Source organism: Portunus trituberculatus, chromosome 43 (assembly GCF_017591435.1).
Source record: "Portunus trituberculatus isolate SZX2019 chromosome 43, ASM1759143v1, whole genome shotgun sequence".
Classification (NCBI taxonomy): domain Eukaryota; kingdom Metazoa; phylum Arthropoda; class Malacostraca; order Decapoda; family Portunidae; genus Portunus; species Portunus trituberculatus.
Window position 1 is genome coordinate 21,778,679 of NC_059297.1, and position 24,368 is coordinate 21,803,046.

General features: G+C 37.4%; 3 protein-coding genes across 3 annotated transcripts; 1 reads left to right on the forward strand and 2 right to left on the reverse strand.

The window, feature by feature from the left end:
• Positions 1-1,816: 1,816 nt before the first annotated feature.
• LOC123518038 (NADH dehydrogenase [ubiquinone] 1 alpha subcomplex subunit 5-like) lies at positions 1,817-7,525 on the reverse strand. The gene is made up of 3 exons (XM_045278569.1): positions 7,451-7,525; positions 5,025-5,186; positions 1,817-2,108 (listed from the first exon to the last, which is right to left on the reverse strand). The coding sequence occupies exons 1-3, from the start codon at positions 7,466-7,468 to the stop codon at positions 1,941-1,943; spliced, it is 348 nt and encodes a 115-aa protein (XP_045134504.1). The 5' UTR covers positions 7,469-7,525; the 3' UTR covers positions 1,817-1,940.
• Positions 7,526-9,715: 2,190 nt separating this feature from the next.
• LOC123518037 (glutathione peroxidase-like) lies at positions 9,716-11,169 on the reverse strand. The gene is made up of 4 exons (XM_045278568.1): positions 10,972-11,169; positions 10,725-10,859; positions 10,390-10,533; positions 9,716-10,181 (listed from the first exon to the last, which is right to left on the reverse strand). The coding sequence occupies exons 1-4, from the start codon at positions 11,137-11,139 to the stop codon at positions 9,990-9,992; spliced, it is 639 nt and encodes a 212-aa protein (XP_045134503.1). The 5' UTR covers positions 11,140-11,169; the 3' UTR covers positions 9,716-9,989.
• Positions 11,170-16,955: 5,786 nt separating this feature from the next.
• On the forward strand, positions 16,956-19,472 carry LOC123518005 (phenazine biosynthesis-like domain-containing protein). Its single transcript, XM_045278506.1, is given in 7 exon segments — positions 16,956-16,992; positions 16,995-17,041; positions 17,365-17,569; positions 17,880-18,117; positions 18,257-18,426; positions 18,809-18,871; positions 19,231-19,472. Coding segments are annotated over 7 exon segments (873 nt in total). The 3' UTR covers positions 19,344-19,472.
• The last annotated feature ends 4,896 nt before the right edge of the window (positions 19,473-24,368 follow it).

Sequence of the window (24,368 nt, forward strand, 5' to 3'; positions counted from 1 at the left end):
ATCAGGACTAACATGAAAAATGGTTCCTGCTTACGTTGGTCTTAATTTTCCACCACTTCTTTGAGGCCTCACCATTTTGATTTGTTTATCTACTTGTTGCCTCCAGCTTCTACAAAATGTGTAAACAGAAGTTAAGTTGTTCAAACTTGCTTGGAAATTCTTTCAATTACATATTACATCCAATGAAAGGAAAGCAGTGCACCACTAAAGTAATAGTACTTACTAGCTCACTAATAGCAATACTACATGGGATGAACTAGACCACAAGCAATAGTATATTATGCTCAGCTGATATAGCATTCCCATGTATACTATGTATTATGCTTCACTGTGTTAACAAATCAAGAATGCCAAATGAATAAGTCATCATAAGCTGAAAACAAGCAGTTATCAAGAACTACATGAAATTACTGGTTACATCAAGTAGTTACAGGTTTTAGTTAAGGTATTGGTGGAGACATGTTCTGTGGAGCATTGTAGTGTGGTAGCAGATAGTCTGGCACTGCTGACTACTACTGTTCTTCATACATCAGATAAAAACATTTAGTATTGTAATTCTTACCCAAAAAATATTGTATGAAATGCCATCGATATCCTAGTGATGGCATTAAAGTGATTCTCTTGATGAAGTATTTTCATGAATTACTTACATTTGCTTCATATCTTTGTGCTTTCATATGAATTACTGTTCCTATGAGTTACTTTTTCTACTCCAGCCTCTACCAGTCATTACAACACAAGTTAATGTTGCTTTGTTATGGTAGGATGACTTCAGGACACCATTCTATCTGACCAGATTAGGGGAAAATTTATCAAGATTGTATCACTATCATTATTAATCCACTGTTCTTCATTCCTTGTTATCATGCACGACCATAATAGCTTGTTCCATAGATGTCTCTCGTGCATCTGATACCCTCATCATGTAGTCCATCCATTCCATTTGTGGATTTCCCCTTACTGTAATGCTTCTCATATTTAACCTCTTCAGTACTGAAATGCATATTTACCATGAGTTTTGGGAGTGATTAGACAATTTTATTTACATCAGGAAGGGTCTATGGAGGTCAGAACATTAATTGCCAGTCTTCACTATTTTAATCCCCACAGAAGTTTCTGAAGCTGAATAAAATTGCCAAATAGTAACCAGAATGAATATGAAAATGTGTCCTAGTACTGAAGGGGTTAATCCAGTTATTTTCAGTCACTCTTCTTCCATTCACTCCCAACTTGCACTCCTTGATTAGCCAACTCTCCAGCAAGTGCTAGCTCTTAACACTTCCTTGTTGTTCACTTCATTTTTATGCATTATTCCACATGTTTCTTAGATGACTTATCTCAGTTGCATTCAATTTTCTCCTCTCATAAGATTAAATCTACCTTTGCTCCATTACACAGCCTTTATTCTTTATATTTATTGTAAGTACTCTATATTTATATGCCTTTTTAATTTCTTTCCTTACCTTTCTTTCTTCATTCCTTTAGGAGACTTAATGACTTTTAAGCAATATGCAACTTCAAACACTCAAAACAGTTCATCTCACTTCCAGCAACTTTTATGGCCTTCTACAATCCTATACTTCATAACTTAGCTTTCACTAACCCTCAGTCCAAAAAAGTGCTAGAGTCAAGTAACATTTTAAGTCAGACAGGTCTTGAATTTGGTCCTATGAAACATTACACAACCAGCATTTCTTGACCTTCAAAATTGTGAATGATGAGGTACCATTTCTTTGTTACATAATATCATTCTGCTGTTATTCTTCCACAAATAAGAAGGTATCACTGTGCTGTTACTATGGCAAAGCAAAATTTATTCAACTGATTAATTATATTTCATATACACTTCACTCTGAAATATTTGTAATATATATACATTTATTAGCCAGAATTAGCTATTCAAACATAAATTAAGAAGTCACAATATCCCCTTCCTGTCTTTAAATTGGCCACTTCCACTGTCCCTCAGGAGGCTCCTGCACCAAAGGCTCCCACGGCTTCCAGTCAAGCATCTTCCGTGCCAATGTTAGTTCGCCTTCTGCCTGTTTGATAACTTCTTCCAGCTGACCTGCATTTATTGCTTTCTCCAATTTTTCTCTGTTAGGTTCCTGTAAAGAAATAGAAACATTTTAACTGCTGACCAAACATCACTGCTTGTCTTTGTTTCCTTTGTGCTAAATCATAATTCAGACCAGACATAAGACTAACTGAAAGTTTAAAATCAGCGGTTTTAACCTTTTTACTACCATGCCCCCCTAAGAATTTGTTCTTCCCTCCACACCAACCTTGCATTTAAGAATACAATTCCCTCACAGATTTTAAAGAAAAACGAAAATACATTTATAGTCTTTTTACTGATTATGAACTAGTTACATAATTAGTGAGATACTTGTCACTGCTTCTTAACTTCTAGATCCTGAATGCATGGTTAGATTTCAGAGAGTGCACAACAAGTCCCCTTGCACATTCAGATTGTTTCTGTGCTTGGTATTGACAGCAACAAGCATGGAAAATGCAACTTCACAAAAATACGTGGATCTAAACAGTTAAAATATGAAGAGGCTTTTGTTAAAAGAATGATAAAACATAATTAAAGAAACTCCTGCTTTAACCCGAAGGGCTTGCACCCACCTTGGAAATTAGTGATGTCCCTCTTAGACATCAACTGTATCAGTATATTGTATTTATTTTATATACATGTAGAAGGAGCACTATATTCACTTTCCCTGAAAATCCTCATGGGCATCCATGCACTTGTGTTCTGAAACTCCAACAGCAGAAGCTATCTTCACAGAATGGCCAGAAAACTCACTAAAATGCAAATATTGTATAATATTTATACCAAACCAAGGTGGGGGAATGTTATTCAAATTCAAAAGAAGCAGTTTGGAAATAGGAGGATCCTTAGAAGGATAAATAATACAGAAGTAGTATTGTGGCCAAACAGTGACAAATTAGCTATTGCCATCTTAACTTCAAAGTTAAGGACGTCCTGGTCACCATTTTCGTTCTCTATTGGCTGTGACTTCAGTGAGGCAAGACGTAAGCTCTTCATTCTACCAAGAACATTAATCTAATGTCCAACCCCCAGAAAACAGAGCATTTAGTCAGTGTGGTGAATACACCATCCTGGAAAGTGATGGCCAACATTACCCAATAGGAATGGGAATTATTTTATCGTTTGCAATATATCTTCTAAAAAAAATCCCCCTCGATAAGAATTTGTCACCTAGCATAAAAACGATAATCCCGTTGGTGACGTTGTTTGTGTGTGACCACGCATGTGCACTGCAGCTCACATGAAGAAGCATAACACATATGGCAGAAGGCAGAGCTGAGAGCGAGGAGCTCATTGCTAAATGAGGCTCCAGCTCAATTATCTGAAACTGGTTTAGTTACAATAAGTCTGACGTGGAGCAAATCTGTTATATGCAGAGTTTGTAAAAAACTGTGACTACAAAGGATGGAAACATCACCAATTTCTTCCACCAGTGATGGTAATTTTTATTGTCAATTTTATCGTTATTGGGATAAATGGCAGAAATCATCATGATAAATTTTTTAGTCCATATTGACCATACCTATTACCCAGGAGGTCCACAGTGGATGCCTGGAAGTACACAATGGACCAGGACCATGTGGACCAGGAGGAGCTACACTACCACTAGCAAGGTTTGTGGGGAACCATTAGGGCTGACATGAAGGATCCCACTATAATACACTACCATGTGTCCTTCCACCAGCCCACCACTACTAGCCAGACATCATACCACTTAGACAATAGGGAGGCAGTGGCATAGTGGATAAGGTGGTGAGCGTGGGATCAGGCAGACGTTTACGCATAGGTTCGAATCCCACCACGTACAGCCTTAAAACACTTTGCCATTTGTCGAGTGGTTGAAAGTTACCTACATATCACAATGATACCCAGGTTCTAGGTGGTTACACTCAAGATGAGCTTGGGTGGCGATATGAGCTGTGCCACTAATGGTCAGAAGTGCATTACATAAGTTCCAACACCAAAAATTCACAATAAAAAGTTTTACTTTGGCAGAAAAACACTAGACAGAGGCAGGAAGCCAGTGGCAGACTCCAAGCAATGCAGTAGTGAAAAAAGTATTTTCCTTATTGAATTAATAATTTTTGAGTGATTGACAGTAATCAACAATGCCACACTGGCAGTGAATGCATCCATCCTTTTTATGTCTCCTTGCCTTGCCTCAATGAGATGTAATTTACAGACTTGCCATAAATATACGTAATTTTTTTCAATTTAATTCTAGCAGACTAACAATCATAACCGCAATATATTATATATTATATTAAATGGTTGGCTAGCTATACAAAAATTATGCAAATCTTATTAATTTATCATAATCTCTTCTAAATCTGTCTGAATTCATGCATGGCATGCCTGGATGTTGCATATCTGATAATTCTTGTAATTTACTGGACCTTGGTGAAGAAAATAGTACTGCTTAGTATCATTTACTTGAACAATCAATCTTAATGCATTTCTTCTATAACATTTTTGTGTACAGTTCCCATTACATTATGTAGATAAACCACTTGTTGGGAAGTGGAAGAGAACAGCCAGTGTCATACTATGCAGCAGTGCCATTCTGTGAAAGCACAAATAAACGAAGTGTCTTACTACTCTGCCACTGCCACATCAGCCACACAGTGCTGAGGTGCCCACCATTGCACTACTGTGTTAGACAGATGCGAGGACAAAACATCCACATAGCTCTAAGCTATGGGGTGATGCTGCATCACCACATACAGTAGCTATATAACACCGGCCAAAGAGGGATGCGTGTCAGGAACCTTGAGTAGCACTGATGGCTGGTATATTCTGAATATTGAGGGATTACTGTATTACTCAAACAATACCAGAATAGCCAAAAAAATAAATAAAAAGTAACTGAACTTGCTGATGCATTCATAATTTTAATATCAGCCTTTTCTTTTAATTCTTCTAAAATTTTTCTCTATAATTTTGCACATGGTAATTTCCTACATACCGTTTTCACATAATTGAATCTTTCTGTGATGGTCTGCTCTGTGTACTTGCGATAGGCTGCATCTGGAGGCATCTTCTGTAGACATCTGAGGATCTTGCCATACAGGACACTGAGTGTATGATGAGGCTGGGCTTCCACTGCCAGGCCTGTCAGGCTAGTCATCTGCAAGAAGACAGTGATGTGATGTAATGATCTTTCAAATGCATTGGAAGTCAGGAGCTCAACATTGTTTTCAGGTCAATGTACACAGGTTAAGCAAGGAAGAAGTATGGACTTATACCAGACTGCAATAGTAGATAAACATAAGGCCTTTCTATCAAAGTCACTTATACTTTGTCATGAAAATCTCCTTTCTTAGATGACTGCTAATGTCAGAACCCAGAGTGGTGCACACTACTGGCTTGGATGCTAAGTGAAACATGTATGAACCAGATCTCCTGTTATCATGAAATGTGTAATGTTTAGTACTTTAAAAATAATAATAATAAAAGTATAATCACTATAATATAATTTGTAAGTTATGTAACTAATATATTCCTTTCACAGCATAGTAGACTGATATTAGAAGGTTGTTAGGCAGGATTAAGGTACGACAGTTTATCAACATAAAAAATATTTTAACAGTTTCGTTTCTTCTTGGAAGTATTTCTCTTAGTTGAATTTTCTGCAAGCAACATTTCACAATTTTTTCAAACCATTTAGGTTGAGGCATAATGTGTTTGGTTACATTTAATGAATTGATTGATATTGTACATAATTTCCATTGCAAATGGATAGTTTTCAAGCCCAATTTTTATCCCCAACGATCATGGAGGACCTGTGGGAAATCAGGTTTTTGGGTGGGGGAGCATTAAATCAAGTAATGTGTGTTGCAGAATTTGGAAATCAACAAAATCACATAAAATCTCTGAAAACACATATATTACACCTTTAATGGTGGCAGCTGCCATGAGTGTTGTTTTATTATTGATGAGCAGTGTTGCCAACAATCAAGGGTTACTAACCAAACCCAACATTATAACCTGGGTCCCCTGGACACCACGCTAGGGTTGCTAACAAAATCCAACATTATAACCTCGATTTAATATTCTCCCACCCATCGATTTTCCACAGTCTCAGAAGATCCTTGCGAATAAGGGGTGGGCATAAGTTGATAAAGTCATGACTTGAGAAATATCCATTTGTGATGGAAATGATGTAGAATATCAATCGATCCATTACATGTCCCATCCGAATATATAAGCCATGTCAGGAAATTACTGCTTGGGTAAAACTATGATTTATTTATTTTATTGATTTTTTTTTTGGGGGATGGGCACTGTCCTAATACAGACATCCCTCCACCTGTCCTTATTTTGTGGCTCCCCCTTCACAGCTCTTTCACTCAGTTGACTTTAACTTAACCTGGCTAGCATAACCTAACCATGCTACTGGTCAGAAGGGTTCTAAGGAAAACATATCAGCAGTGCATGTCGCCTGGCCAAGGGCACCAAGAAAAAATAAGAAAAAAAAGGCCCACTTAATTGCCAGTCCCCTTGCAGGTCAAAAAGTCAGCCAAAAGAAAAGGACAAATGTCTTGAAACCTCCTTCTGAAAGGAAATCAAGTCATAAGAAGATGGAAATACAGAAGCAGGTAAAGAGTTCCAGAGTTTGCCAGAGAAAAGTATGAATGATAGAAAATATGCTTGCACTACAAAGTTGGGCATAATAGGGGTGAGAAGAAGAAGCCTTGTCCAACGAGACCACAGGAGGAGGGGAGTCATGCAGGTTAGGTTAGGTTAAAGTCAAGGTTAGGTTATCATGTTATCATTCCCACATTCCATCAGCTGAGCAATCGAGCTGTGAAGGCAGAACCAGGAAACAAGGAAAGCTGGAGGGATGTCTATATTAGAACAGTACCTTTTCTTTTTTATATAGAATTTCACAACAGCAAACAGGCAATAAGTAGAAATATAATACCATATCAGAGCAGACAGAACTATTCATAAGAAGTGAACCCAGATAGCAAAGTACTTCCGTCCAGTAATAGTGTATAGGAACACTTAAATAACAATCATTACCAATTAAAATGTAATCGCACGGGACTTAAATAACATTAATAGTACATTGGATTACTAAGAACACCCAGATGGCAATGCACTCTCCTTCAGCAAGAGCATACAGGAGAGCTGCGAAATATACCACAGTGCACCTGGACATAAGTGTCAGGACTCGTTAACACTCCTATAGTCAGCTGTGGCCTGCGAGTTGAGCCTCAGGACCACAGAACACCGGTCACTGCTTTCACCAAACTCAGAGTCATAATCACCATTCGTATCCATTAATCTGATAGTTCGTGTGCTCCAACGGTCACGTGGATTACAAGGAATAGTATTGTTCACATGGTAAGAGGCTACGAAGGATTAAATAGATCAGGGGCATCTTACCAGCTTCTTGGACGCCATGTTTACCTCAGGAGCTCAGTTGACTCCCCCGGCCTGCCATCCCTCACTCCCACTCCATTCGCTCTTTCATATTTCATATATATATTTTTTCATTTTCTTTATTCTAAATTTTGTGTTCTCTCCTTAGTTTTAAAGTTTATATCATATTCTCAAATGCAGGATGCTCGTGATCATATTGTTTTCATTGCAGCTGGGTCCTCATTTGAGTGATGTAAATAAATAAATAAATAAATATATATATATATATATATATATATATATATATATATATATATATATATATATATATATATATATATATATATATATATATATATATATATATATATATATATATATATATATATATATATATATATATATACACCCTATCGTTTTGGCCTATCAGTCATTACCGAGGAGGAAAAAGTAGAGAGAGAGAGAGAGAGAGAGAGAGAGAGAGAGAGAGTCGACTAAGATCATTAAATAAAACTATTCTTCCTCCAAGCTAACGCTCACTAAAGCTATCATGAATTAACCATCTATGTGGCTTTTGAAAATAGTCTAAAGAGTTTCAGAATGTCGGGCCAGGGTCAGGGTTCCGGCATGGTTATTGTAACTAATAAATAACAGTACAAGCAACAGAACGTAATATGGGAATAAAGACAATTAGGAAATTTGTGTAGTTTCGTGTTTCTAGTTTTGAGACATAGGAAGAATTTACGTAAAGAGATTGATTTTGTGATATAAATGATGTGTTATAGTTTGTCATTAGCTCCTGTTCATGCAACGCGCGCACAATATTTGCAGATAGTATATAAATATAAACATCTCATGCCAGTGTTGTGTTCATGTGTTTTCAAAAATGTGCTTTAACATATTCTCTCAAAACTCTCGCAACCTGACTTAAATCCTTCCGAATGAAGAGGAAGGTCTCCAGACACTTCTCATGTTTTGTTATATTCCTTTATTCTTTCTACCTAAAAATTTCAGCATTAGTCCTCTATTTACTGTTTTTCACTTTGCCCAGATTCTCACCTACAAAACATTAAAGAATATAGTCTACAATGATTCTTTATTTTGTTCCATTTCCAAGTTATCCCTTTCACTTTCAGTCCGTGTATAATATTATTAGTTTTTGCGATACATACTATCTACAAACACCAAACTTTGAACAGTCACATTCTTTTAGGTTTTTTGTAATACCTACATACCATTGTGGCTGCTCAAGTGTCATGTATAGCACGAAGCTCATCATTCATTCGTTCTCATCCAAGCCAGACTTCCAAGACAACCCACCCATTGGTTCACCGCACTAATCCTTCCAGCTTATTGTTTCTTCGTATCCAACCTGTATCTTCTATATCTTAACTATTGGTGGAACATCATAATAGTCATGTTTATTTCATATTCATTGGGGAGTGTAGATGCGTGCGATATAGACTCTGGTCCATACTCTTAAGCGTTTCAGTTTCTTATTGATTGATATTTTAAGATTTCTCCAAGAGTAGTTTAGTGATCAAGGGGACAGTTTAAAAAAAGAATTCTCCACTATGATAGGAAAGACATCCATCAGAACGTGTCTTACCATTCCTCTGGTCTTTCTGCTCTTTGAAAATAATCCTAGAACTTTTTTTTTCACTTAATGTAGGATTTTGTCATTGGGAATTCACGACCTTGATTGACTCCAGTGCGTTATTTTCAAAAGCAAATCGAAAAATGAATGATCATGATTCTCAACAATTTCTAGAAACATTACTCTATCATGCAACAGTTTTGTTATGAGCACACACACACACACACACACACACACACACAGCTCGTTCCGTAGGGTAACGTCTGGCTGTCTCATCAGAGACTGCAGCAGATCAAACAGTGAATTACACACACACACACACACACACATACATCCTCCTGCGGCCTCGTTGCACAAAGCTTTCTTCTTCTTCTCACCCCTATTCTAATCAACTCTCTAATACAAGAGTTAATCAGTACTCTCAATCATTCACACCTTTCTCTGGTAAACTCTGGAACTCCCTGCCTGCTTCTGTATTTCCATCTTCCTACGACTTGACTTCTTTTAAGGGGGAGATTTCAAGACATTTGTCCCTGAATTTTGTCTAGTTCTTCATCAATCTTTAAGGGAACTAGCATTTTAAGTGGGCCTTTTTATTTTTATCATTTTTTTTTTGTCTTTGACTAGTTTTCCTCTTACATGAAAAAAAAAAAAAAAAATACGCCTCCAGTGCGAAAACAAAACAAAGTTGATAGTTGTTTGAAGGATGTATCTTTATTATCTATTTACAACGCAAGTAAGGGAGACCGTGTCTGCGAAAGCCCCGTCCAGTGATAGGAGCACACACCTGAGCAGTCCGCGTGCAGAGGAGCTAAGACCAGAATGCACAAGGGTCCTCGCTCCCCTGCTGGTTTCAGACTTCGCCCACCTAAAGTTTCCGGCGACGTCGTCATAAGCAGGCTGCTGCAGGTGACTGGACACTGCCGTGGATGAGGCTTCCAAAGGCAGGTCAGTTCAGCAACATCATCATGCGTTGAGTAGGAAGTTAATGTCTTCCTTGATTTTGCCTGAGGTTATAACGGATGGGTGGAAGCGGGAGTATGGCTTCCCGTTTTTACCGATTAGGAACTTTTCGAAGTTCCAGTAGATGTCATTTACCCTAAGTGGCTCGTAGAAGAGACTTGATGAGAAAGTGGAGTCAGTGTATGGACAGGCACTCTGTACGAAGGAAAATAATGTCAAGATATTTTAATTGCCTTCTATTTATTCTAACTTGTATTATTACCATGAGTTTTACTCGCACCACAATCACCAAACTTATATGCTCATATTGTCATTCCTTCTGGGTCATCATCCTGCCATACAAAATATTTTGAAAGAGCACAATTGAAACACACATCTTCTTGAACAGGTGAGCCAGACTTACCTTAAGGAATGTGTAAATAGAGTTTTCGTCTTTCCCATTGACATCAGTCTTCTTAAAGAGTGTCATCTTGGGCTCAAAACCTCCACCGGGACGCACGTATTTGATCCCGTTCATAATTTCGGAAGCAGTTACCCCTGGCTCTTGCTGTGAAGCGAAACAGACGAGCAGAACGGGAGTGAGGTGGTAAAGGGAGGAGGAAACACAATTACTATCATATTAGATAAAGTATCGCTGTAATACAACGGTACTGCATGCGATACTGCATTTGTTGAATAAGCATCCACTGTTTCATTATTTCATATTATCAAAACTGAATACCAGGAAGAAAATCTCACCAAATTGAACTGGTTGCATGGAAAGCCAAGGATGACGAAGTCTTCATCAACATAATACTCCGCCAGTGCATTCATTTGATTGTACGAGGGAATGGTGAGCCCTCAGTAGGTGGCCACGTTGACCACCATCACCACCTAAAAGAGAACAAAATTATTCACTGAAAGGAAGGATGACGGTGAGGCAAGAAGAGATTAGGAAATGGCAAACAAGCACCATCTTGCACAAATCTGTGGGTACAGGACATACCTTGCCTCGATACTCCTCAAAGGCAACGGTATGTGAACCGTTTAGTGTCTTGGCAGAGAACTGGTAAAAATCACCCTCTACTTCACCGCATTCCCTGCGGGAAGTGATCGTTGAGGCTGCCGGGCCCAGGAGGGCCGCGGCAGCCACCAGCGGTAACAGACGCGCCATGGCAAGTGTCGAATGGCGGTGTGGGACAGGTGTTATATCGTTCAGGATGTGCTGAATCACGCTAAAGAATAGGGAAAAAAAAACTATTGACACGAGGCCACTTGTTGATAACTGCTGAGCTTGGGAACGAACACGTGTTAGGAGGGAAGGTTAGGAAACCACATGTTTCATGTTGGCAGTGACAATGCAAATATGAAATTAGAATTATACTCGTACGCTTTTCCGCCTTATTGTCAACACCTTGATAGTGATTTAATACAACGAAAATTCGTTAAGCTACCAACTACTACTCAGAGAGAGAGAGAGAGAGAGAGAGAGAGAGAGAGAGAGAGAGACGCTGGCTTAACATCACAAATGTGGCAAACTTTTGCAACATAAATCTTGACATACACAGTTCGGGACCTGCCCGGCACAGTGACAAGAACCTTGAAATTGACTCTAAACATTCTCAGCTTTTGGAGAAATGGCATCAGTGAGCAAAGTAGCAGCAAGTAGAGGGAGCAGTATAGCATGAAGATGTGTGAGAGACTGGAGATGAGGGAAACTAAAGGAAATCATGAAAAAAAAGAAAATGAAATAGAAGCAATTAGTTCACGTAATTATTAGCTGTATTATGATGATATCCAGGATATATATTTGATGTTATATTTGGCGATGGTCAAACCTTATCACTGTTATAGTATACTATACAGTTCTGCTCACCGCATTATAAGAAGGATATAGGTCATATTTATATCAACACATAAGAGAATTAATAAAAGGATACAGGGCATGAGGGATATCTCTTACGAAACGAGATTTAACCTGCTAGATTTGAATTCCTTTCGAAGAGAGCCGTGGGTTAAGAAGGGACCTGATCGAAGTCTTTAGGTGGTATAAGGGTTATAGTAAAAGGACATAAACAAAATTTTTAGGATCAGTGACCAGTATAGAACCATAAATAATGGGTTCAAGCTTAAAAATTTAAGTTCAAGAAAGAGATGGGAGGCAACAGACCATCAAATGATAAAACTGTTAGTGTGAAGTCAAACAATAAAAGAAGATCAGACAGATGTATGGATCGGGATAATAAGTGGCAGCAGGTCCTTATGTTTCATCCAGGAACTGCCACGTGTAGACCTGATGGCTTCTTCTTTTCCTATGTTCTTATGAAACACCGTGGCTCGTGCCGGCAACCATGTCCAACAGAGGTGGGAAGGTTGTTCAAAAACCTGTCATCCCTTGTGTTAAGTCGCGGTTGTAAAACTGTTACTACTATTATTCTCCTATTTCGAATAAATGATGGCAGAGTTTGAAATAAAGCTGCCATCACGTCATTGTGCTCATATTGGAGGCCGAAGTACTTGAACAATTAAGCCTATGAGGAGAATGAAGAGGCCTGCTGTGATGAAAGTCAGAGAAACGACATCTGTGTTCCTTTAATCTGTACAAGCAGCACGTGTTGTTGCCGGCAGAGTCTTTGTATAAGAGTTGTAAATTCTAAGTTATTATTTTTTCTCTCTCTCTCTCTCTCTCTCTCTCTCTCTCTCTCTCTCTCTCTCTCTCTCTCTCTCTCTCTCTCTCTCTCTCTCTCTCTCTCTCTCTCTATCTATCTATGATGAAAAATATAAAGCTTACCAATATCATTTTTTTTTTATTGATTTTAGATCAGTTACTATCTACAGTTAATTCTGCACCACCTCTATCTTTTTTCAGGAGGGAATAGTTAAAAAGTGTAGAGTGAAGTCATGAAATGACATGAAATGAGTAAGTGAGTAAAGTAAATTAATAAAACATAAATGTAAAATAACACGTTTTTATTTCTATTCTATTTCTTTTTATTGGAAAGCAACAGAAAATAATATAAATCTTTAAACGTGCGATTATTTTCACCCTCAGTTATGCTTTGTTTTGTCTTTCTTTTCTAGTTTTCCTTTAAATGCGTTTTATTCTTTTGTTATTATAACGTGGATTTTTTGTGTATTTCTGTTATTTTCACTTTCTATATATTATTATCATTTTGCTTGTATTCTAATAGTTATTTTGTATTTTCAGTTCTTATTTTCATTCTTTTTTTCACATTCGTGTTCTAGCTCATTTGATCTTTTTTCGCTTTTTTTTTTTTTTGCTTTAGTGTGTTCCGTATATTTCTTGTCGTAATTTTGATATGAATTTGTTGTGTTTATATCAATTAATTTCTTTCTACTCCTGTGTTCTGATATCGTTTGACGCTGTTGTTCGTCTTGATGACCATACAAGTTTGTGGGGTCACTCATGTGTATCAGTTGCTTTGTATTTCTCCTTCGAATGAAGTCATGTTTCTTGCAGTGCCATATATGAATTTACTTTAATTTCAGTGTCTAAAATTGCAAATTCCTCTGTGAGACAGTGTTGTCGATACGCCACTCGTATTGTCATGTGGATAACAGAGAAGAACTTGTCAAGGGAGAACTTTGACTTTCTTAATATTAATGAGCCTGCCTATCTCTTAGACACCATAACTTACACCAAATTTGGTTAAAGTAACATACGTTGGTCAGCATTTGTATTAGCAACAATTTTATATCATGAAGTAAGTGGAACAGGATGATGCGACATATACATACATATCTACATTGCATCAGCTTTTTTTGTGGGCGTTAACCAATGGGAGTCCATCAGACGTGCATTGGATGAAATCCCATGTGACATTGTTAAGCAATTGTCCTGAAGCTCTGATTGGTTTTCCCGGGGTAGAGAGGGTCTTATTGTATAACGAGCAGCAAAGCCCCAAAAAACATGACGATGAAGATAGAGCAGTACGACATACTTGTGTGAGAAGAAATACATTATCATTATACTCGCTCCACATGGTGTGTTGTCGTTTTCAACAACCCTCAAGTAATTGAGGAACAACAGAAAACAGATTTCGTAAGCCATCGGAAAAGTGATATACAATCATTGAGCAGGCCTCCGCTACCGGTGGAGGTCAAGGGGAGGCGGGCACACTTTGAACTCTGCGTGCAAAGACGGGCAGGTCGCAGGTGAATAGGTGGTGTCGTAGGTCTTTCTTTTGACACCGGCGTCGCCAACTTTTCAGGACGCTGCGGTACGTCAAGGTGACCTACGCAGCTGCAGGGCGGGGTTGGCAACGAGGTTTCGTGATGGTACATACTACAGGTGTTGACAGTCGTGGCCTCTGACTTGTATAGAAAATACGAGACTTTGAAACAATTTGTTATATATGTAACCTTCATGCATAGCGAAAAACCTGAGGTAACAAAATAAATAAGTATTGTATTGCAGAAAGAAATGTTGTGTCAAGAATCAGCATGTGATGTTTTATTTATTTATCCTCTCTTATTTTCAGCTTAAAGCAACTGATTGGCGTGGATTACTGTGGTCACAATATAGTAACATCGTCATTGGTCGTCACGCCGAATAATTTCATTACTACTTTTTGTAATGAACTGTGTCTTCCTTCTGTGCTTCATAAGCCTTCTCTTTCTCTCTTTTTTCTGCAATATGATAAAACAAAAATGTAGATCGTGTATATATATATATATATATATATATATATATATATATATATATATATATATATATATATATATATATATATATATATATATATATATATATATATATATATATATATATATATATATATATATATATATATATATATATATATATATATATATATATATATATATATATATATATATATATATATATATATATATATATATATATATATATATATATATATATATATATATATATATATATATATATATATATATATATATATATAATGGAGAAAATACCTGACAAGCTTCACAGCATTGCTAGAGTCACTACGTATAAGAGTGATACGTAACTGTTATAAAACATATTTAGGTCGTTGTACTGAGAGAGAGAGAGAGAGAGAGAGAGAGAGAGAGAGAGAGAGAGAGAGAGAGAGAGAGAGAGAGAGAGAGAGAGAGAGAGAGATTTGGTCCAAACAAAACATGCTTTGCCATGGATTGATATACTGTAGAGTTGAGAAGTTCTCAAATCTGTATGATCTGTTAATTAAAGACAGATTTGAAGACGTGCATTTTGGATATCCTGGCCACAGCCTTATTTCAATAAAATGACCAGCCTGAGATAAAAAAAGAAAAGAAAAACTGTTACTGAACTTCAAACCACACCCTGCCTTCTGTACGCAAGTGGTAAGCAACAAACGAGGGCAATAAAATGATATTAGTTAGCATGGAAGATAAACAAACTCTGTATTCATCCTTGTACACTTTGAGTGTCATGTTAGAATGGTAATAAGAAGGTGTGTGTCACTCAGGATCCGTGCTTTGGAACCGTTTGGGATATCATGACTGTCTTCAAAGGTTACTGAGATGATTTATCAATTTCTGAGTGTTTTTTTTTTTATTTTACTTATTGATAGTAGCAGCTCCTTATCAGACTGTAGCTCGAATAAAGAAAACAACATTAACGCTGAATAACATTCACTAGAGATTCTTAAAAATAGCCGAGATAAGACGGTGAATATTTTGAAAAATACGAACCCTGTTTGTAGCTTGATATCAATCCGAGGAAGGTGAGGAGTGTCACCATTGACTGTCTTCAAAGCCCTCACAGACAATTGGTCGGTCCTCGTCAGTGTAATCCTCATTGGTGGGGGTGACTCTTAACACTCGCTGGAAATAAAACGCCGAATCTTTGGTTGCAGCGCGAACAGCAATAACTATTAATATCACCCCTTAGATGATGAGGGGTGTTGTCCGTTGTCCTGGGCTTGTACTTTGAAACCCTTTAGGATCATTTAAGAGCTACAGCATTTTCAAAGACCACTAAGATGATTAGTCCGTTTCTCATCGGTGTGTTACCACTAGAATAACGAAAATACTCAAGCCTGTTAAAAAAGATAAGTAAAATAGAGAGAAGAAAGACGCAGAAGTTCTTAAATATGTGGTCTCTGTTTTTGAGTTCGCAGGACAAGCTTACGCGAACCAGTAGATTCTATGCCATCGGGAAGATACATACATCCTTCTTGGCCAGTCTCCAAAACAGTACTGAGACTTGCTAGTAGCGATCTCCTTACACTAGACTGAAGAAGTGTTAGAATAAAGAGTTTGGGAAGTCAATGCACAGGAGACTTTGAAAATGTTATGATGTGTTATTATCTTGCTCCCTTTTGTGTGTGTGTGTGTGTGTGTGTGTGTTTCTTAATCTGTGTAGTAGAGCACAGTGACCTTGAGATCAAGTTGCTGGGAGGCTGTACAGTTGCTGGCTGATGTTGTCAGTGAATATTTTAAAGGAGTATTCATAAAAATCTCTTGATGGAATTTAATAAAACATATAAGAAAGCCAAGAGAATAATGGATGGCAAATAACAATGATAATGAGATAATACTTGAAAGACAGTGTGGTTTGTAAGGGTAGAGGAACAAAAACTGTAGCATTGTTGCCAACTCCCGACAGAGGCCTTGACACTGATGAAGTTACAGGGGAGGAAAGGAGGAGGAGGGAGTTAGTCAGTGGCAACAGATAGAGGTGTCAGTACTGTTCCCAGTTTGTTGTACTCGTAAGATCCAAGGCCTCTCGTTTTGCAGGCATAATGGTGATGGTATTAACGTGATAGAGAGTGAAACAGTGAACGTTTAGCACACACACACACACACACACACACACACACACACACACACACACACACACACACACACATTTTGTTGCCAGTGCTATATATTTGGTTCTGATTACTCTAGAGCAAGTTGCTTGGCTGCACGAGGCTTGTAAGGCGATGACAAGCTCGAGTTGCTATTCCAGGGTGTTTTGTGGACGGTGTGTGGATCACAATGCCTCGACTTGCCATCTTCACTGTGGACGCCTTCTCCCCCAGCCCTTTAGCGGCAATCCTGCAGCCGTCGTCCCCCTTACGCAGGTCATATTTATCTCCCTTCATGGCAATATCATATCTCGCTTTAGGCACTGCACATTGTTGTTATTCTCTCTCTCTCTCTCTCTCTCTCTCTCTCTCTCTCTCTCTCTCTCTCTCTCTCTCTCTCTCTCTCCTTTTTTTGCGTGGGAGGGAACTTGATATAGATGGTGTTTCACTCAAGGTCCAGGGTTTCGATGCCGATTCGATAACGTGCAGCTGTTACATGATATAAAATGTTTTATTTTCGTAATGCTGACGTCTGTATTGTACAAACAGTTTCATGAAATAAGTAAGAGAAAGGTGACTTTATTCTTCCTTCTCTGTAGGAATTGGACACCGCCACTATGCAGAAGGTAGCCACGGAGATGAACCTGTCAGAGACGGCTTACGTGCGACCTCTGGATGCTGGCGGAGACAATCCATGGGCCAGCTGTGGCCACTTCTCTCTCAGGTGGTTCACACCCATCAAGGAAATTCCTCTGTGTGGGCACGCCACCCTTGCCACGGCCCACGTCATCTTCAATAACCTTGGTCAGTTTCGAACAAAACTACGTCATTATTCATGACACATCCGGTGTGAGTTTCTCGCCACACCGCTCGGTGAGGGGCAAGGCATTCAACGGTATTTCTAGGGAATCCAAGAAATGAATTTACTATAAGATGAAGGGATCATAGAGTTCACAGACTGAACTTTGCTATTTGTCTGTGTTGCTAGAATATATTTGATTTTTCAAAAGTGTTTTACTTTTATCTTCTCTGTTTTTGAGTCCTTCCAGGAGAGAGAGAGAGAGAGAGAGAGAGAGAGAGAGAGAGAGAGAGAGATTTAACTTCCTCTCGCCAGGTCACTCTGGCGGTCAGGTGGATTTTGAAACACTGAGTGGCATCTTGACTGTGCGGAAGGACGGTGATCAAATCGTCATGGATTTTCCTAACAACGAGGCGACGAGTTTAACAGACGAGGAAGCTCAGCGTCTTAAGCCGCTGGTGGCAGCTACTTGTAGTGGAATGGCAGTGCAGGAAGTGTTACTGTGTCGGACCCTCAAGTACCTTCTGGTTCGCCTCTCCGATACCTATTCCAGGTAAGCAGATCCAAGCGGGTGTACTCACTTTTTAAGAGTTGACAGTGGTCTGGTAATGGCTTATGAAATCTAGTTATGAGCAGGAACTGAATAAGGTTTTACTTGTTTAGAAACGTTATTCATTGAATATGTGTTTCAGTAAAGACCTGGAGGTCCTCTTGCCAGATTACTCCGCAATGAGGCGAGCTCATGATGGATCTCAGGTGATGGCGGTGATAGTGACTGTGCCGGGAAAGGAAGATTCCTCTTACCATGCCTTCTCTAGATTCTTTGCGCCTTTGTACGGCGTGGACGAGGACCCAGTGACAGGTGAGGCAGAAAATGCGCCGCTAGTAATGAGTAACGGAAGAAGTGTATAAATGTAGAAACAAAACAGCCTCAAAACCAGTGCATAAATCATTATTGTTACATTTCAGTAATTTCTAGCACCACGAAACATTGTAGTGACAAAGTGATGCACTGTAGAGAGAACCACTGACCAGATGTCCATATTTAGTTCTCATGGATACTCAAATCTTGTTACGTGACAATCAGCAATCAGGTGGTTAGTGCCGGTCACTGTTTAGAAGGATATGAATCTATATTTGATATAGATGATTATATGTTTTGCACAGGAACGATCACATGTATGTCTGCTGGCTTCTTGCAAGTTTCTTATTTTTACCTGTTTATTTTTTCTTTTCCATGCTAGGGTCAGCCCACACCGTACTGGGACCATATTGGGCAAAGCATTTGAACACCGACAACCTCACTAGTAAGTTGATCACCTTCACTTTGTCATTTTAGTCAACGTTTCTGATGGTCAATTTCTAAAGTGTATCATGTCTTGCTCGTGACAGTTATTTACTCAGTTGTGAAGATTTTGCCGAGATGGGTAATTCAAAACTTGTATTTATATTTGATATCATTGCTGATTGAATCCAGAAAAAAATAACGATGCTGTAATATATTCTTTATTCAGTTTCTTGTCACCCATTCCATGCATTTGTGTGTGTGTGTGTGTGTGTGTGTGTGTGTGTGTGTGTGTGTGTGTGTGTGTGTGTGTGTGTGTGTGTGTGTGTGTGTAATTATAATTGAGTATTCAGTGAGGAATACACACTCGGCATTCGGCAGTGAGGCAATGTGGGCAGCGTGGTGGGGACGTGCGGGTGAGGATGCGTGGCGCCAATCGCGTGGACCTGGCCGGCCCCGCCACCACTGTCCTGCAGGGCCACATCAACATCTAATTAACACCGCGATCACCTTTGCCCCACTGACCACAATTAGAGCAAGAAAAATTCATCCACGCTTTCCTTGACCTTGCAAGTGATGTGTTAGGATTCGAGTGAGTAAATAAAGTTGCAGTCACAAAATAATCTGAGTTTAGTTCCATTTTATATTGTTTGCTTTATTTCTTTGCTTAAATTTCAAGTCCTCTAATCTGCAAGCAACATCCTTACATTTTGATGGTAGAGAGATAAAAGTATGCTAAAATTGATATAATTGTACAGCACTAGTAACAATAATAATAACAATGGTAGTATTATTATTATTATTATTATTATTATTATTATTATTATTATTATTATTATTATTATTATTATTATTATTATTATTATTATTATTATTATTATTATTATTATTATTATTATATTATTGCTATTACTATTATTATTATTATTATTATTATTATTATTATTATTATTATTATTAGTAGTAGTAGTAGTAGTAGTAGTAGTAGTAGTAGTAAAAATAATAATGATAATAATAATAATAATAATAATAATAATAATTATAATAAAAATAACAATAATAATTATAATGATAGTGATAAAACAGTGTTTTTTCCTACATTTTTTTGCTTTATTTAGTTTTTATATAATCGTTTATTGTTTTCTTTGAAAATCCTTAAAACAACAATATAAACCCATAGAAAAAGCTTCTAAACCTTTGAAAAACTTTGCAAACTATGACATATCATTGAGGTCCCATGGAAATCCTTACAAGTTACGGAAAATACATAATCTACCATTGAAATAATGAAAACACTCTTAAAAACACCGATATAAATCCTTAAAAAACATTTGTCTATTCTTGAAACACCTTTTTAAATCCTTCATATAGCTTTGTAAACACGAAGCATCCTCATAAGCAATCTAGACATCATAATCTATCTTTAGAATCATGAAAACAACCTTTAAAACCGAGAGAAAATACTATTGAAAACCTTTAAATCAGTGTTATAAATCCTTAAAAACCTTTATAAATCCTTGAAACACCTTGATTTATTTTTGTGAACACCAAACATCCGTATGAGTATCACAAATATTATAATGTTACTGCTGGAATCTTGAGAACAACTTTGAAAACTTGCAAGCTTTTGCCGCAGAGTTAGTGAAATATGGCACGCGGTTATCGTAGACTTTTTCACCGCACAAACAGGCCTGCATATTGAAATTAGCCAAGTATAGATTTTCTAGTTATTCATCTCAAATATAACTATTTATGCTACTACTAATAATAATGATACTACTATTACTACTACTGTTACTACTACTACTACATCTATATTGTTCATTACTACTACTACTACTACTACTACTACTACTACTACTACTACTACTACTACAACAATAACTACTACTACTACTACTACTACTACTACTACTACTACTACTACTACTACTACTACTACTACTACTACTACTACTACTAGTAATAGCAATAGTAGTAGTAGTACGCTTTGGAATGTAACACAATGTAAAATAAAATTATATTTAAGATGATCAATTTGAAAATAGATAACCAATGACTGAGCATCTTTATTTTTGCTATAGATCTTACAGCTATGGTAACTTGAATGCACATGGTAAACATCCGCATTCCGCAATCGTGTTTTGTAAACATTCGCTGTTGACGGTGGAAGTATTGTTTTCCGTCACCCGTGCCCTTGTCAGTGCGATGAATGCAGGTACTGGGCAAAGATTTTAGTGTGTTTAGAACAGCAGTGAGTCATTCAGGATCCCCAGCTATAATTGATACGAACTGGACTTGTGACTATAAAGGACTCTAGTGCTGCTTCATTGAGCCCTGGAGGGAGTCGTGAACCACTACCATGGGGAGGAGGGAAGCGTTGTAAGTAATTCTTTGATTTTACTGACCGACTGACTGACTGACTGAGTACCTTAATGTCTACCATTGGGAAGGGATTATGAAAGGCGTCACATGTTAATACTATTTTTTTTTTTTTTGTAGAAGATGAATTAGCTGATGCCGTGTATTTGCTACATAATAGTTCCCTGCAAAATAGCAGGCTAGGATGTATCTTTAACAAGTTAGTAATTAGTTCTGATTCACTAATTGATGAACAGCTGACTGTAACACTCGCTCTCAACACTCAACACTGTGGTTAATTTATTGTCCATTCACACTGTAATACTCCTGTTTAATAATTAACAGATTCATTGATTTTGGTACAGTCATTTAGCACTATGATGCACGTACTCAGTATTCAGGTGCTCTTACATTGTACTTTGGTACAGTTACTGTATGGTATTCACTACTTGTTCTAATATATTTACTCCACACTACAATACATTTAGGTAGCTACTGTACTGTTACCTTCAGAACTGGGCCTTGTGGCGGTACTGAGTTATGACTACAACTTTACCACACCTTGAATTTCACAAAGTTGAAAGTTGCAAATGCTTTGAAGAAGTTAAACTAAGAAAAATCACGTCACCTATTTTCCATTACTTGCTGCAACTTTTTTTTTTTTTTTCATACCATGTGGGCTTTTCACAGGAATTTATGGGCTAAAGGGGATACTTTTTTTGGGGGTACCTCCTATCTCAAAGTCCATCCGCTAGGAAACCATTGCCCCGAGTGAGGAAGCCCAACCTACACTTGGACAGTGCACAGGATTCAAACCCATGTGCTTGGAGACCCCTCGGCCCCCAAAGCACGCATGGAGGAGGATGTCCTGTAGATACTAATTTTGGCTGTGTTTTAACAAAACAAAAGTAAAGACATATGTGTTTCTCTGCCTTATAAAAGCATGTTTCTTATATCTCACTAAAGCTTATTTACTTTATACAAAATTTAGTATAGTCACACCAGGAAAAAAAGTTGTAGTCATCAAGTTGCAAGTCTCCTTTGGAGTCTAAAAATTGTATCACAAAGTTGCAGTCACACCAAATCCAGCAGTAAAGTTGTAAAGTCAAAGTCACACCTGAAAAATTAATGTTGTGCCAAGTCCTGTTTGAAACACATGCCCTAATCTTTTTTTTCTCTTTCCTCATGCACAACGAGCCAGGATGGAATCTGTTTTTAGCTGGGGATTTTAGAATGTTTATTGGAGTTTCAAATCCCTTAAACTAAATAAAAATTCCCCAGACCTATGCTCCTCAAACCACATCATTGTGAATATTCTAACTGAATCTAACCTGATTGGCAAGACAAGATAGGAACTATTGATTTCATGAAGTTCACACTGTAGCATTTGTCTTGGTTGTCGTTCTCTCATGCATTATTGTATGAAAATAAGGAAATGAAAGCCACAGACCTGCTGATAACACAATACCCGTGAAGGTACTATTCTCCACTGTGGTATACTTAGTCTATACTGTTACACTCATATTACACTTGATTTGGTAGAATCATTCTTTCATTCTGATGCTCTCACTATGTTTTATTTATTCAACACTCACTGCTAAACCTGCAGGTTATTTTTAATGCTTCCATTTTTTTCATTTTTATAGTTAATCCTTTGTCTTTTTGTGTATTTGAACCTCTGTTTATATTGCTCTCTTTAAACATATGACAAAAATGTTAGAATATACATAAAGAAAAGATTAAGATATATGTAGTGTGAAATTGTAATGGTGTTTTCTGCACTGTTGGACACTTTGTATAAGTAATGAAAAATTGAACTGGTCTGGATAGATTTATAATGAGAGACTATTATTACTAAGGATCAAATCCCTGATCCTTAGAAATATGAAAGTCATCAGAATCCAAGATGATATTTTGTGTGTTTGTGTCTGGTTACTGTATAACTGCCCCCTGTTGTTTAGATAGATTAATTTCTGGTGTTAAATACTTATCTTTTTGTTTTTTAGTTTGATTTTTTTTTGTGTGTGTGTTTAATGGTTTAGTTTCTAGTGTATTTAGAATTCAACTCCATGTTAACAATGGACGTCAGTTTCTCCCCACCAAAAAAAATCCAAGCTAACAATGAATACACGTACCATCATCAAAAATTGGTTATGGTATACTGTATTTGTGCCACTATTAAAATTGAGTTTTGGTGACAGATTTGCCTGATTAGTCTAAAGGTTTTGGAATGGAAGTAAAGACATAGACTGTGTCACTCCTTAGATCAATGGGTGACTTCCACACCAAATTTCATCACAATCAGTTCAATGTTTTTTCTGTGAAAAGCAAACACAACCATGCACAGACAGACAGACAGACAGACAGACAGTGTCTTTTATTTCATAAGATTTGCCATTTGCCACCAGTTTAATGCTGGTATTTCATAAGGTCACTAGACAATGATGTGAATTCTCTTCACTAGTAGAATAACTAGATGGTGCAGTGCCTCAGACATTAAGGCCATAATGATTCTCAGGTCACAAGATGAGTTTTGATAGTGTATGCTTTCAGTTGCCATTGCAACATATTGTTTTTTTGTGTTTATGGTGATGTAGTCTATCTCTCTTGGACAAATTATTGGTTGCAGGTTTATAAAATACAGGAAGACTTGTTGTGCTAGCATTTGGCACAAGAAAACTGATGATGCAACTCAATGAATTAAAAGAGTATTTTCAGTTATTATATTGACTTCTTTTGGGAATATGCCTCACAAAATAATCTTTTGTTGATGTATTTGCAAAATTTTGTTGTTTAATTTGATGAAACTTGTAGGGAATTTTTTTTTATTATAAAACTAGAAGATAAGTAAAGTTAACTTAGCTAATTATCTAAATCATCTGGATTTTAAATATTGCTTAACATTGTACATTGTTATCAGATCTCCTCTTTCTCTGTCTTGTAAAGTTGGCAGTTCCATTTCTTCTGTCTTTCTTCATAACTCTGATGCCATCTTTATAGCTGCCTCTGATTTCTTTTCAACTTCTTTATATCTTTCTTCATATGTGAAGACCACACTACTGCTGTGTATTCCAATCAGGATTGTCATGGTGGTTATGATTTTCTTCATCATTGTCTTTTCCATGTAGTTAAATGCCCCCAAAATATTTGTTAACATC

Coding starts and splice junctions, on each gene's coding strand:
- LOC123518038 (XM_045278569.1), bottom strand. Junction 2,109..5,024: donor GATTCAATTATGTGAAAACG/GTATGTAGGAAA, acceptor ATTTCTTTACAG/GAACCTAACAGAGAAAAATT.